Below are 13057 nucleotides of genomic sequence, written 5' to 3' on the forward strand. Positions count from 1 at the left end.
AACATCAGCGGAGGAGTCGTCTTCAGAAGCAATAATGCATGAGAAAATTAACTAACTTGGACTAATATGGACAAATAAAGGGGTGACGGTACAGATATGTTGAGGGCAATTTGTGCTGAGGTAACTTGATAAGAGTTTTTTGTGTTACCAGGGAGGGTGGATGAGGGCAGTGCTGTTGATGTATATAAGAACTTTGGAAAGACATTTTATTAAGTACAACACTAGCTTGTTAGCAAAACTGTAAAGCGGCAGTAGCAACATGGATGCAAATCTTGGATAAGTGATAGAAAACAAAGAACTGTGGTATATGGCTGTTTTTGAACTAGTGGGAGGTGAGTTCCTCAATATTCTGTATCATGACCATGCTGTTTTTGACTGATAGCAATGTATTAATGAGTTTTGGGGACAGAGCATAATTTTTAATTTTCTGATGACATAAGACTTAGGTTTAGTAAACAATGAGGAGGGTAGTAATAAACTTCAATAAGACATTGGCTGGTGGAATGGACCGGCACATGGTTGATGAACTTCAAGTGAGGTGATCATTTTGATAGAAGAAATTAGGAGATGCAATACATGCTAAATTTTAAAGGGGATGTGAAAAAAGAGAGAACTTGGGTGCACAATCTGTGAAGGTGGCAGGACAGCGAAAACAAAGCAGTTAATAAAACATATGAAAACCTGGGCTTTATAAAAAGAAGCATAGAGTTCAAAAGCCAGGATGTTGTACAAACCTATATAAAACACTAGCTGGAGCAGTGTCCCCAATTCTGGGCATCTGACTTGAGTAACGATGTGAAGACTTTCGAGAGGATACGGAAGGGGGTGGCTAGAATGGTTCCAAAGAAGCGAAATTACAGTTATGTGGATAGATTGGAGAAACTTAGGTTATTCTCCTTAGCAGACAAGGTTAAGAGGAGGAGTTCAAAATCTTGAAGGATTTGGATAGATTGATTAAAGAGGAATTATTTCCAATGGTTGAAGCATTGAAAATCAGAAGACACAGATTTAACGTGACTGGCAAAAAGGAGCAGAGGTGACATAAGAGGAAAATGTTTTTATGCAATGGATGGTTAGGATTTGCAGTGCACTTGGAACTTCCAAAGGAGCATTGGATAAATATTTGAGAAAGGAGCAAGAACAAATGAGTTGCTTGCCAAAAGAACCTGCATTGATCTGATGGGCTCTTGTGCTATTCTGTCTGATACTGATTTTTTTTTTTTTGTATCCTCTTGCTCTTTTTATATCTTCCCCATTCTGCAGGATTTCTACTGTTCTCTGCTTTTTAGTTAAGGATTTTTAGTTTGGTACTATCTCTCCCCTTGTTGACCAAGGTTGTTCAATTACAGAAGGACAGCTTTTGTCCACTTAAGGTATACATGAATCTTGTTTTTTGATCATTGCCTTCTGTTCACCTGTAGTTTTATCCGTTTATAGTTTTCTTTAGTCTATTATGGCCATTTTCTGACTCATACTTCTTCTCAAACCTAATGTCGAATTCAATCATTGTGGACATTGTTAGCAAGTTGCTCCCTTGCTATTCGATTATTGACAAATTCAGTACCAAACCCAGGATGTCCTGTTCCCTTGGTTCAGGAACATATTCCAGAACAGTGCTCTGTATACACGAGAAATTTACTGCCTTTGGAACTCGCGTTGTTCCACTCCCCCGCCAGCCTGTGTGCTAACTGAAGTCTCCCATTATAACTGCTGCTTTCGCGACAAGCTTCTCTGATCTCTGCATTTATGCATCCGGCTACTTTATCAGTTACCTGGAGGACTCCAGTCAATTCTTACCAAAGTCTTGTATTCTTTTCTATCCCTCAGTTCTCCCCACAGCATATCTATTGCCTGCTCACCCATACTCTCATTCTCTTTAATGCTTTAATAATATCCCTTGCCAGTATTGCTGCTACTCCTTGTCCATTTTCCTTGGCACCTTTATAACCTGGAGTATTTAATCATGCCCAGCTTGTAGCCAGACCTCAGTGATAGCCGCTATGTCACACCTTTTCAACTGAATTTATGCTTCTTGTTTTACTAATTGTGCTACTTGCATTAGTGTATCAAACTTTCAGTCGGGAAATAGACGCTGTGTCCTAATGTTGTTCTCACACACTTATCACAACCCTTATTTTTTATAACTGCTGTTTTATTTTCAAGCTATTTTCTATATTTTTCCAAACCTGTAGTATTTTTAGTAATGTTGCACAATTGAATGCCTGGACTTCACACTCATCCCTTGGCTGTCAGAGTCAGAGATCTTTCTTGTGGATGGAGTGACTGTGATGTAATGAGATTTTTTTATTTCCCAAACCACAGATCTTACAAATCAACAGATGAACATTCCACCCCTCAGCCCGGTAACACAAATCCTTCGACCCCTCAACCTGCTTCCCCTGATGTCAGCTTCCATAGTCTTGGAGATTTACCCCTCACACCTTCACCGTGCAGCCCTTCTGCACCTCCGGTCAGCCCAGACACGTTTTATTCTTCTCTTTCTCGAGAAAGTGCTGGACGGGTTTCAAATGAGGATACACGCTGTTCAACTCCAGATATTGGTCACGAAGAACAGGTGAGAATGAGTAGTCAAACCAGGAGTAACTGTCACTGTCACACTGTCTTGAAAATCTAACTGACCTGTTGTTTGACATCAAGGTGATTGTGCACTCGTTCATGTCAGACTCTTTATTGTCCCAAGGTCACCAGGGAAAGATGGAACAGTCATTCAGCATAAGGACAGAGTAATAGATGTTAATACTTGTTTAAGAAGGGAGAGCAAGTTAAGCCAGAAAATTACAAAGCAATTGGGCATCCTTTGACTTGGATCATTCAAGGGCTGTGGGCATTGATTGTGAAGGACACATCGTCCTTGCCTAATTTGTATTTTTGCAGAAATTACAATCCATGGACAAAATGAATACAATTCATATTGAACATGTAAATTTTCAAATGACATTTGATAAGTGCTGTACCAGAGATTGTAAAACATTAGCCACTTGGTCCCCACACGGTTGACGAAGTGAAACAGTAGGGATTCTTCAGGTTGATGGATGTGAATAGACTGGTACCCTGGAAACCAGTTCTGAGGCTTCTTTTGGTTTCCGCAGACAGAAGGAGAATGAGATTGAAATTTGCTGCTAATCCTAAATAAGAGAGAAGGCAAACTGAGGTAGAATGCATCAGAGTTTAAGTTAGCAGAGTGGGCAGATAGGTACATTTTGAAAAATAGAACAGCAAAATGAAAAGATAAGATTCTTAATATCAGAGAAATTGAGAACAATCTTTCTCATGTAGGAGCACAGATGGGAAATGCCATAAAAATAAATGGTATCCTGGGTTTTGTACACCGTGGTATTGAGTATAAAAGACAGGTAGAGTTTGAGTTTTAATATATTGTTTTTCACATAGCCAATTTCCAAACAGTGTCCCATGAACAGCAGTGAGGGAAATGGCCAAATAATTTATTTGTGATGTTGGTCTTCAGGACTAATTGGATAGCTCTTTCAAAGAGCTGGCACAGGCATGATGGACCAAATGGCCTCTTTGAGTGCCCTACAGTTCTCTGAATATTGGTCAGGATACCAAGCAAAACATTCCTGCTGCCCTTCAGATGGGGCAAAGGATCTCGTAAGCTGACTTAGGAGGGCAATGGGGCCTCGGTTTAACATCTCATCTGAATGACAGCACTTTCGACAATGCAGCACTCTGTCAATGCTGCACTGAAGTATATGCCAAATTGTGTGCTTAAAATTCCAGATTGTGATGTGAATCCACAACTTTCTGACTGGTGCACCACTGCTAGCACCGAGCCAGAGTTGGGAAAAACAAGGAAGCAAAGTTGAATTTGTACAAAAAAGTTGTTTAACCACAGTTCAAGTACTATGTGCAGTTCTGGACATCTCATCATTGCAAGAGTGTTACAGCCATGTAAAGGAGGCAGTGAAAACTGCTTAGAATAATATCAGGAATGAGACTTTATAGTTGTGAAGAAGCTCAAAAAGCTACTTTTAAAGTAAAAACTAGTAGCTAAAGAGGGTCTCAGTAATTATTGTCACAATAATGAAAGGTATTGTCATACAGGACTTTCATATTGATAGCTATGCTGTGTCTGTGTTCATTTGACATTGTTAGCCTATTCACCAGTGTTCCACTCAAGAAAGCCATAGATTTGTGCGCTGCTGCACTATATCTTGGTGAACTGGTCCCGCCACCATTGCATGAATTAGTATTGATTGAACTTAGGAACTTGCCAACTCATGCATTTGAGTTCAGTTTTAGTGACACCATGTATGCCTAAAATATGGTGTTGCCATGGGGTACACTCTCGGCCCAAGTCTCGCAAATGTCTTTGTTGGGTTCCATGAGAAATGTATCTTTTGATGGAATGACACCTAACCTCCTACCCCTCACATATTTCCGATAGGTAGATGATAACGTTCGCTATAGTTAAATCTGCAGCTGCATGTAATAATTTCCTTAAATGTCTTAATGGGCTCCATTCTGCGTTCAAATTCACCTTTGAAATGGAGCAGTCAAAAGAACTCCCTTCCATAGGTACAGTGGGCTGAATGGCTGATTCCTATGTGGTAATATTGTGCTGAAAGCTGATGTGAGTTGAATTATTATAGCGAGGGAGCCTCTTCTGTGTCATTGGGTAGAGCTGTATAATGCATCCAAATACTGGGTCTGGATAAGTGCCATGTTGTGGCAATCTATGTACAGTGAGATGTTTGAATGTGGTCTTTCCTTCTGTCTGTTAGGCTAACCAAGGCAATCATTGGGAGCAAGAAGGATCCCTAAGCCCATCCAATCACACTTCTGAGCCAGGATAACTGCAAACTTCTTTCCAGAGAGCTTACACTGAGAGCTTATGTCGGTTAATTTTGATGGCATTATGTTTGTTATCAGAGTGGTGTCCGCATTCCTGCTCTCATGACTATTTTACTCAGTTTGCTGCAGAGCTACCCACAGCATCTCATGTTGGAGTACTGCAAGGCTTCCAAAAACAATGCTCTTAATGCTGCTGAGCCTTGTCGCTCAGTGAATCACCTGAACTCCCCTCAGCTTTTCAAGTGAGACTGTGCATCAACATCTAACAGTGCCAGGGTAGGTTCAACATGGGAAAGATAGAGTAAAACTTCCCAAATGCAGTTTCATCAAACACTCCAAGAGACACATACAGCACGGGTTAGATACAAAGTAAAGCTCCCTCTACACTGCCATTTTCACTCGGGAGTTGGCATAGTGGCAGTGTCACTGGATTAGTAATCCAGGCTAATGCTGTGTGGACATGGGTTCAAATCCCACCATGGCAGCTGGTGGAATTTAAATTCAGTTAATAAAATCTGGAATATAAAGCTCGATTCTGTAATGGTGACCATGAAACCTTTGTCAATTGTTGTAAAAGCCCATCTAGTTCACTTGTGCCCTTTAGGGAAGGAAATCTGCCGTCCTTACCTGGTCTGGCCTACATGTGACTCCAGACCCACAGAGTGGTTGACTCTTAACTGCCCTCTGAAATGGCCTCGCAAACCACTCAGTTCAAGGGCGATTAGGGATTGGCAACAAATGCTGATTTTATCTGTGATGCCCACATCCCATGAAAGAGTAAAGAAAACAACTTTGTGCCATTTGAAACATTTGCCATTCTATGGCCTTTGAGTGAATTTTGCAGTCCAAATGTACTACCTGCGCCCAAGTTCATTTCATGATTTATGTCATGGCTTAAACCTTTGTATGTGGCATATTTTACACAGGGTGCTGAAAGAAAAAATAAAGTGCTTTCCCGTTAGTCCAGGGTGGACAGAGGTGAAAGGCAGTTGGACTATCTTGTTGAGCATGCATAGTGATGGACTACTGTGCTGTGTCTGTAATTGGCGTCTCTGATTTATTCCAGACCATTCAACCATGGGAGAAGCGAGCATTTCCACTGGCGTGTGATCCTGGGACTGAACGTGAGAGTCGAGCTGAAACCAGCCATAGACAGACCAGAAACAGTCGTCGATCATCTGGAAGCAGCAGAGGAAGCAAGGAGGCAGAGAGTGGTGCACTGTCCTCAGTTCAGCACAATGACAAACAGAGACATTCTGTACCTCTGCGGCTTACACACAGATAAACAACATTTAGTGGCAACTACACTTTGTTCTTGACGTTTGATATTCAAACATCGCTCAAACAAAATTCACAGTTTTTAGTGAATTTAGAGTCCATTTTAGATAGCTTTCTTAGATTAAACTTTTTGTCACCGGCCACAGTTATCACGATGAAGAGGTTAGTTTGGTTAAGTTAGATTCTAGGGTAAAAGCTGGATTGACTGATATTTTGGGTATTTGGCTATATCAGTAGACCTGTAAACAAAGTTGCTAACTTCATTTGGTTGCGTGTAGTGATTATCGATCTCTTAAATCAACAGTGGAGCACACACAATGTTTAAAAGCAGTCCTATTTCATCATTGTTTTTTGTTCCTGTTTTGCCATTTTCTTGTCGGCGGCAAAGATGATCAAATGTTTCACTCTTAAGAAAACTGCATCACTTCCTACTTTAATGAGCTTTGGAGGAAGCAGTAACCAAAGTGCACCTTGGCCAGCAGCTCTATCCTGGAGATTAAATTGAAACAAACACTATAGAGGTTTGAATTGAATTTATTCTAGACTTGGTGAGTTGCTCAATGTCATGGTCATGAGCACTTCCTGAGCTAACTGTTTTCAAAGGGGGAAGATTGTTGTATAGTTGTAATAATTTGGACAATTGGATCCCTGCAACTCACGGTTCCTTACTGGTTTCTGCATTTTGCGTTGAAACTGCTGCAAAGTGGCAGCCTGGAATCAGATGTTCGGTTCAGCATTGGCAACTTGAAAGACTTGTGGTCAAATCCCAATGGAGTTAAGGTGTTATGTCTGCCTTGGGTGCCTGTGGGAGTAAGGCTGAATTGGCAATAAATGTACAGATAGCATTCCAATTCTATCATCACAAATAAACCTTCCTCTTTAATCAACTCAGTGTTAAATGAGGTGACAGCTGTGCGGTCGTCTTGAAGAGAGCTGTGTGAAGGTGGGGGCAGATTTGGGTTAGTGCTCATGCTGTCACTGCAAATGATCTGCAGAGAGAACACAGGCAAAACCCTCAGCCAGGCATGCACATTTACATTTATTCCCATCTGAAATACTGGCAGTAAGTTGTGTTGAGCAGTGGATTCCATGCTGAAATAATCAAAGATTTAATTTTCTCCATATATAGTTCCATTCTATTTGAACCTCAGGCAGTTACTTCAGCACTTGATCAGGATATTGAGCTAATGAGGTGCTACAGTGCAGGAACACAGGGGGCTTTAATTGCACTTGCATACAAAACTAGGGCCAACTTGGGAGATGTTTAAAATTATATTTTAAAAGCTGAGAACAGTATTCCTGCACAATGACTGTACTGTAAAAGTAATACCCTAAAAGGGAAAGAGTATAGAAGTTCAGGAAGTACACAGCAGCCCAGAGAGCACCTGAATGAGAAGAGGCCAGTTGGTTTGGATGAAGACCTATCATAATAGCTCCTCCAAAACAAGCTGCTGTTTTCATCTCACTTCATGCATTTTCCACCTCATTCTTCACTCACCTTCCTGACCTGCAGGCGTTATTAATTTTGAGGGATGGAATTTGAATTTTCACTAACACCACCAATTCTGTGGTGGAATTGTTGATATTTTCTGGGAGCTAGCGTGAATGGAGGAGACTCAAGCTTTGCAGAATTATACACTCTGATCTCCTTGTTGAACTTTCCTTGTGGATAAAATTTATGAAGGTTGGAGGTGCTCCATCTTAAGTGCTACTTTACTTCAGTAACCTTGTTTTCTATTTTCTGGCAGTAGAGATCCATTAAACACAGCCCCCTATAATGTGATGTTGGGAAAAAGGAACAGCTATTGGCACAAAATATTGATGACAGATGAGCATCGACTTCCACCTAATGTAGGACTTAGCACTTCTAAAGCCAGTCCAATGAGGGAAGAATCCTCTCCACCCATCACTTGGTGTATTTTAAGAGCTACTCTACAGGATTAGAATGTTCTTTAAAAAGAGATAGCAAAACAAATGACTCATCCTTGCCTGCTGCTGATGAATCCCATGCAGAGCATCATTTGAATGTGGCTGCGGCCTGTTCTGGGTCAGCAAGTGGCACGCAATAATAAAAGCCAAACTCCCGAGTTCCAACCGTTCTTCTCATTTAGATTGGTGTAGAGATAACTACACTACTGTGTGGCAGTCTTCCCTGCTCCTTGATTGGGACTGGTTGGTATAATTCATTCCCATGTTCGTTGACCCAGGGGAGAGATGGACAGCAGCAGGGTATGTTGTCTTCCTTTTGAAAGAGAGAGACAAGTGCAGGGGATCGACCATCTGGAACTAGTTTGTCCACAAGCTGCTTGTTGGGTGCATTGAGGAAAATCACTTTTTTTTAATTATGGGAGGGGAGTGGAGGAAAGGATGTGAAAACTTGTGTTTCATATCATGGTGTTGGTAATGAAGAGCGTGATGTGTGCAGTCTGAATGCAGCAATTCACTGTAGCAAAACCTAATTCAGGCTATCTCTCAGTTTGCCTCTGTGAGCTGCCTGTACTCAGCATATCCATCTAATTTGGGCCAACCTCTGACCAGTGTCACAATGATGGTAATAACGTTTTAAATGTGCATTTAACCAAGGCTCAATTAATTGTTGAGATTAGAAAAGATTGATCCATGTTGGAGGATTTCTGTTAGCTGTTTGAGGTTTTCAAAACTTGCAAAGCAAAATAGGGGAAACCTGTTGTGATCTATGGTTTGCTAAAGAAGAGATTTTTTCTAAACCATAATCAGAGATGGGTCTTATTTGGGCTGAGCAGTGGCATTCAGTAACCCAACTACTGCTCTGTTTTCTGTAGAGTGCTAAATGTTCTTTAGGTTTATACAGTTTCCTAAGTGTGACTGTCATACATAGCCCGTGGGTGTGACTGTGTCATGTGCAAGTGATCAATAATCCTGGATACTTTACCTCTGTTCTGTAGCACTGCTGTGTGAAGATTTGAACAGAATGAATCTAGATCAGTGTTAACCTATATTTAGGTTTCAACTAATGTTCCTCTTTTCTCAGTGCTTAGCATTCTGTGAATGCGGAACATCAGAAACAAACAGCTTGGTAAAAAGCATAGCAGATTCTCCCATTCACTCAAAAACCCAATGTATCTTAACTGTTCAGAACATCACCCTGTCAAGAAAAGCCTGATAGCACAAACCATACTGTTAAATTCTTTTGGGGTATTTGCCTTGAAACCTGGAGTCTTGTGACTTAAAACTGAGATTTCTAACTGAATCAGTGCAGTCAGACAGTTAGTAAATTGATATGGTCACAGTCCTATCTTTTGGACTTTCCTGTGCTCGTGATAGAGTTAACACAATATGATGTGTCCAACAATTCATTGCACCCAAAAAGCAGCCATCTTCATTTTCATTAAGACATTTCAGGTCAGTCTGTGCATCCTAATGCCCTGTCTATACCACACCATCTATTCATTCACCCAGTAATGGTTCTGCCCTTGCGTGACTTGTGTCTCCAGTCAGTTAGTCAAGCTGAGAATCCAAAGTACTTTTACATTTTGCTTAAATGTTTGCATTCATGAGCCTTTTAGTGCTTGTTCAGCCAGGGCCATTTGTCACTTTACCAGTCTTGGAGTTGTGTGCTTTTCGATCATGTGGAGTTGTTAGCTTTTAAGATGCATAATCCAGATTTTATTCTAAAAGCAATCTGTTTTCAAGTCCTTAAAGAGCTGTGGATAGGTTCCTCAGGCAGGTTTTTTTATGCCTGTTTCTGGAATTTTGGGAGTACGTTGGAAGCAGTCTGCTATCAAAGTAGCATAGTTTCATTCCTGTAACGAAGGAAGCCAATCAGCCATCAAGCCCATGCCGGCAAAGTAGAAAAAGTGAAGAGGAAATGCTTGTGTGTAAGGACCCACTTGAATCTCCATTCCCACCCAAATTTGTTTTCAACCTGCAGCCATAAGAATATTGCTTGTAGACTTGAACCTGTCTATAGGTCAACCTGCCTCGTTGAAACCTGGTAGCCCACCTACTCACACACCCCTTGTTTTAAGGGATGGTGAAGTCTGTTGGAGCAACCCTTGGGTTAGATTTCCATTTCTTAAAGAAGTGATATTTGGTGTTTGTGCTGCAGACACAATGTGGCCATCTCCACTTTAACGTCGTCCCCTATCATTTTGAAAATTGTTCAAACTGTCCTTCAGTTGTACCTGTTCCTTCCCATGTGGTGTCGAAAGCTAGTTCATTGTTAGCTTTGTGCCTGTCTGTATATTTCCATCTCAAAAGTCATTGAAAAGTGTAAAAAAAAATCAATTTTTTGATCTTTTATATACATTAAACAAAAATTGTAGCTGACTGCTTTGATTGTAGCACCCCTTAGCCTTGTAAAAATGTTCTATTTTGTACATATTTTCTCTTTTTTGAAAGCTGTGTATGGAGGTATGGGCTCTAGTTGTCCTTGCTGTATAGAAGGCTTTTCTTCATGCAGAGAAGCAGTGACTTTATGACTTAATCAACCCTAATGTTAAGCACATCCTGTGCTTATAAAAATTTTAAAAATATTAAAAAAAAGTTGAAGACTTTCTGGATTTGCTGGTGTATTCATTCGTCACATGGGTAGACGTTAAGGCTGGCTTACATTAATGTAGTGCTTATCGTGTTTCTTTAGAGTGTGCCTCATTCAATTGATTATTTAGGAAGTGCGTTACTCTTCTTTCCACATATCAGTAATGCACTGCTAATTGTTTTTTGGTGGTGTTTCTTGAGAGAGGAATGTTGGCCAGAATAACTCCTGCTCTTATTCCAGCAGCGTCGTGGCATCTTTAGTGTGTGCTAAAATCACCAGAACAGCCAGGGAGGACCAGATGTCAACATCTCATCTAAAGATCATCTCTAGGACTGTAGCAGCTCCTTCAGTAAAATACTAGATTGTCAGGTTAGATTGTGTTCTCAGAATCTTGAGTGATTCAGAAGAGAGAGTTTTACCAACTGTGCACTGAGTATCTAGCCTCTTGTGACAATGTGAGTGATTCTGGTAAGTGACTTGGAACTGTGCAAGTGGATAATTCCCTGATACCTAACCACAATCTGCAACACTCAAGCTAGGAGTGTGATGGAACATTCACCTGGAAAGGGGTGGGTGTGCAGCCATATCAACACACAAGGCGGTCAAAGCTAGAGCATTTCACTTGTTTCTCCCCACCAACCTTGTCACCAGGCACCAAACCCACCCACACTTCTGCAATGTGGCTACAATATATCGAAGGAACACCTCTTCTGCTATCCCTACCATCAAGAAGGAAAAGAGCAGTAACACTCGCTATTCTGACCTGAGCATATATCACAATTGCTTCTTGTCATTGGGTCAAAATCCTGGAATTCCCTACCTAACATCCTTGTAGGAGAAAGGATAAATGGACTGCAGCAGTTCAAGGAGGTGGCTCATCACCTACAGGTAGCTATAGTTAAAAAAAAAATGAAAGACTTACTGGCATCACCCAGATCTCAAGAAGAGATAATTATATTTTACTGAGCTGAATGTTCTGTGAATTTTTGTTTTAATTTAGATTGTGTTTTGATGGGTTATGTTACTGTTCTTTTCACTGCATCTTCCAGATTGGAGATAACTCATTGGTCTATACTGTATGGACAGCTTAGTTGATTATTTTGACCCATTTGGGCTAAGAAAACTGCACAAATCTGAATTATATTCCAGTTAATTGTGTGATGAATCATTAACTGAGATAGGAAACATAGGAGCCAGATATGTCATTTGGCCTGTTGACCTTCGCCATTCAATTAGATCATGGCTGACCATCTACATCAATACCACTTTCCTGCACTATCTCCATATCCCTTGATGTCATTAGTATCAATCTCTGCCTTGAACATGCTCAATGATTGAGCTTCTACTTTCCTCTGGGTTGAGAATTCCAAAAATTCACCCTCTGGGTGAAGAAATTCCTCCTCCTTAGTCCTAAATGGCCTACCCCCTTATTCTGAGATTGTCCCCTCTGGTCCTAGACTCACCAGCCAGGGGAAGTATCCTACCTACACCTAACCTTGTCATGCCCTGTAAGAGTTCTGTAAGTTTCAATGAAATCATCTCTAGACCCCAGCTTCACATATTATGTAAGGATTTAAACAGGTCTCAAGCAGTTGGATAGAGTAGTGGATCCTAGCACTATTATTAGCTCCCTTGCATATTCCCTCATCTTTTACATAAGGATATATGGCACAGAAAGAAGCCATTTGACCCAACCAGTCCATGCTGGTGTTTATGCTCCACTCGAACATCCTCCAATCTTTCCTCACTTAAGTTTGGCCTACTGCTGCTCCTAATTCATATGTTCGTATACATCTGCCAGCGTAACAATCTATTCCCTCCTCCCTCATATGCTTGCCTAACTTTCCCTTAAATTTCTATGCTATTCTCTTAGTATAGTATGCTATAGTAAACTTAATATACTATTTGCTTCCTGTGTTAGGATGTTCCACATTCTCACCACACTCGATGAAGATGCATCAAGGAGTGTTCCAGGAGGCAAACATACCCCTTAGGCTAGGAACCTTGAATTTGATCCTTGGTCAGGTTCAGGAGGGTGTGACTGTGAGTGAGGCAGATATCGGGAGGATATCAAGAAGTCAGCAGTGGAGGAGTTTTAGCCCTTGTGTTTGTCCTTTAGGTTTGAGGCTCTTGCAGCTAGTATGGACAAGAGCAGGGACTGCAGGGAGAATGAGCAAACTAACCATAGCCCCCAGTGTAAGGGGGGTATTTATGTGGGGGGCCATTCAGAAGAATGTGGTTGTAGCCTGGGGCAGTATAGTTAGGGGGTTTGATAACCTTTCCCTGCAGTCTAGAGTATGATTCTCAAAGCTTGTGTTGCCTGCCCAATTGCCAGGGTTAAGATTATCTGCCCTGAGCTGGAGAGGAACTACAAGTGAAAGGGGGAGACCCGATTGTTGTGGTCCACATGGTGACCATTGAAAGGTA

At 41.1% G+C, this 13057-nt stretch overlaps 1 protein-coding gene across 3 annotated transcripts in view; it reads left to right on the plus strand.

Annotated features, from left to right (window-relative positions):
• Positions 1 to 10646, plus strand: part of kansl1b (KAT8 regulatory NSL complex subunit 1b) — a 269307-nt gene extending 258661 nt beyond the window's left edge. For all 3 annotated transcript variants that reach the window (XM_041217527.1, XM_041217529.1, XM_041217530.1), the window contains 2 exons: positions 2323 to 2575; positions 5900 to 10646. In XM_041217527.1, coding sequence (XP_041073461.1) covers positions 2323 to 2575; positions 5900 to 6118 — 472 coding nt within the window. In that variant the 3' untranslated portion in view covers positions 6119 to 10646. The remainder of the gene's footprint in view (positions 1 to 2322; positions 2576 to 5899) is intronic.
• The last annotated feature ends 2411 nt before the right edge of the window (positions 10647 to 13057 follow it).

The sequence above is a fragment of the Carcharodon carcharias genome, chromosome 23 (genome assembly GCF_017639515.1).
Source record: "Carcharodon carcharias isolate sCarCar2 chromosome 23, sCarCar2.pri, whole genome shotgun sequence".
Lineage (NCBI taxonomy): Eukaryota > Metazoa > Chordata > Chondrichthyes > Lamniformes > Lamnidae > Carcharodon > Carcharodon carcharias.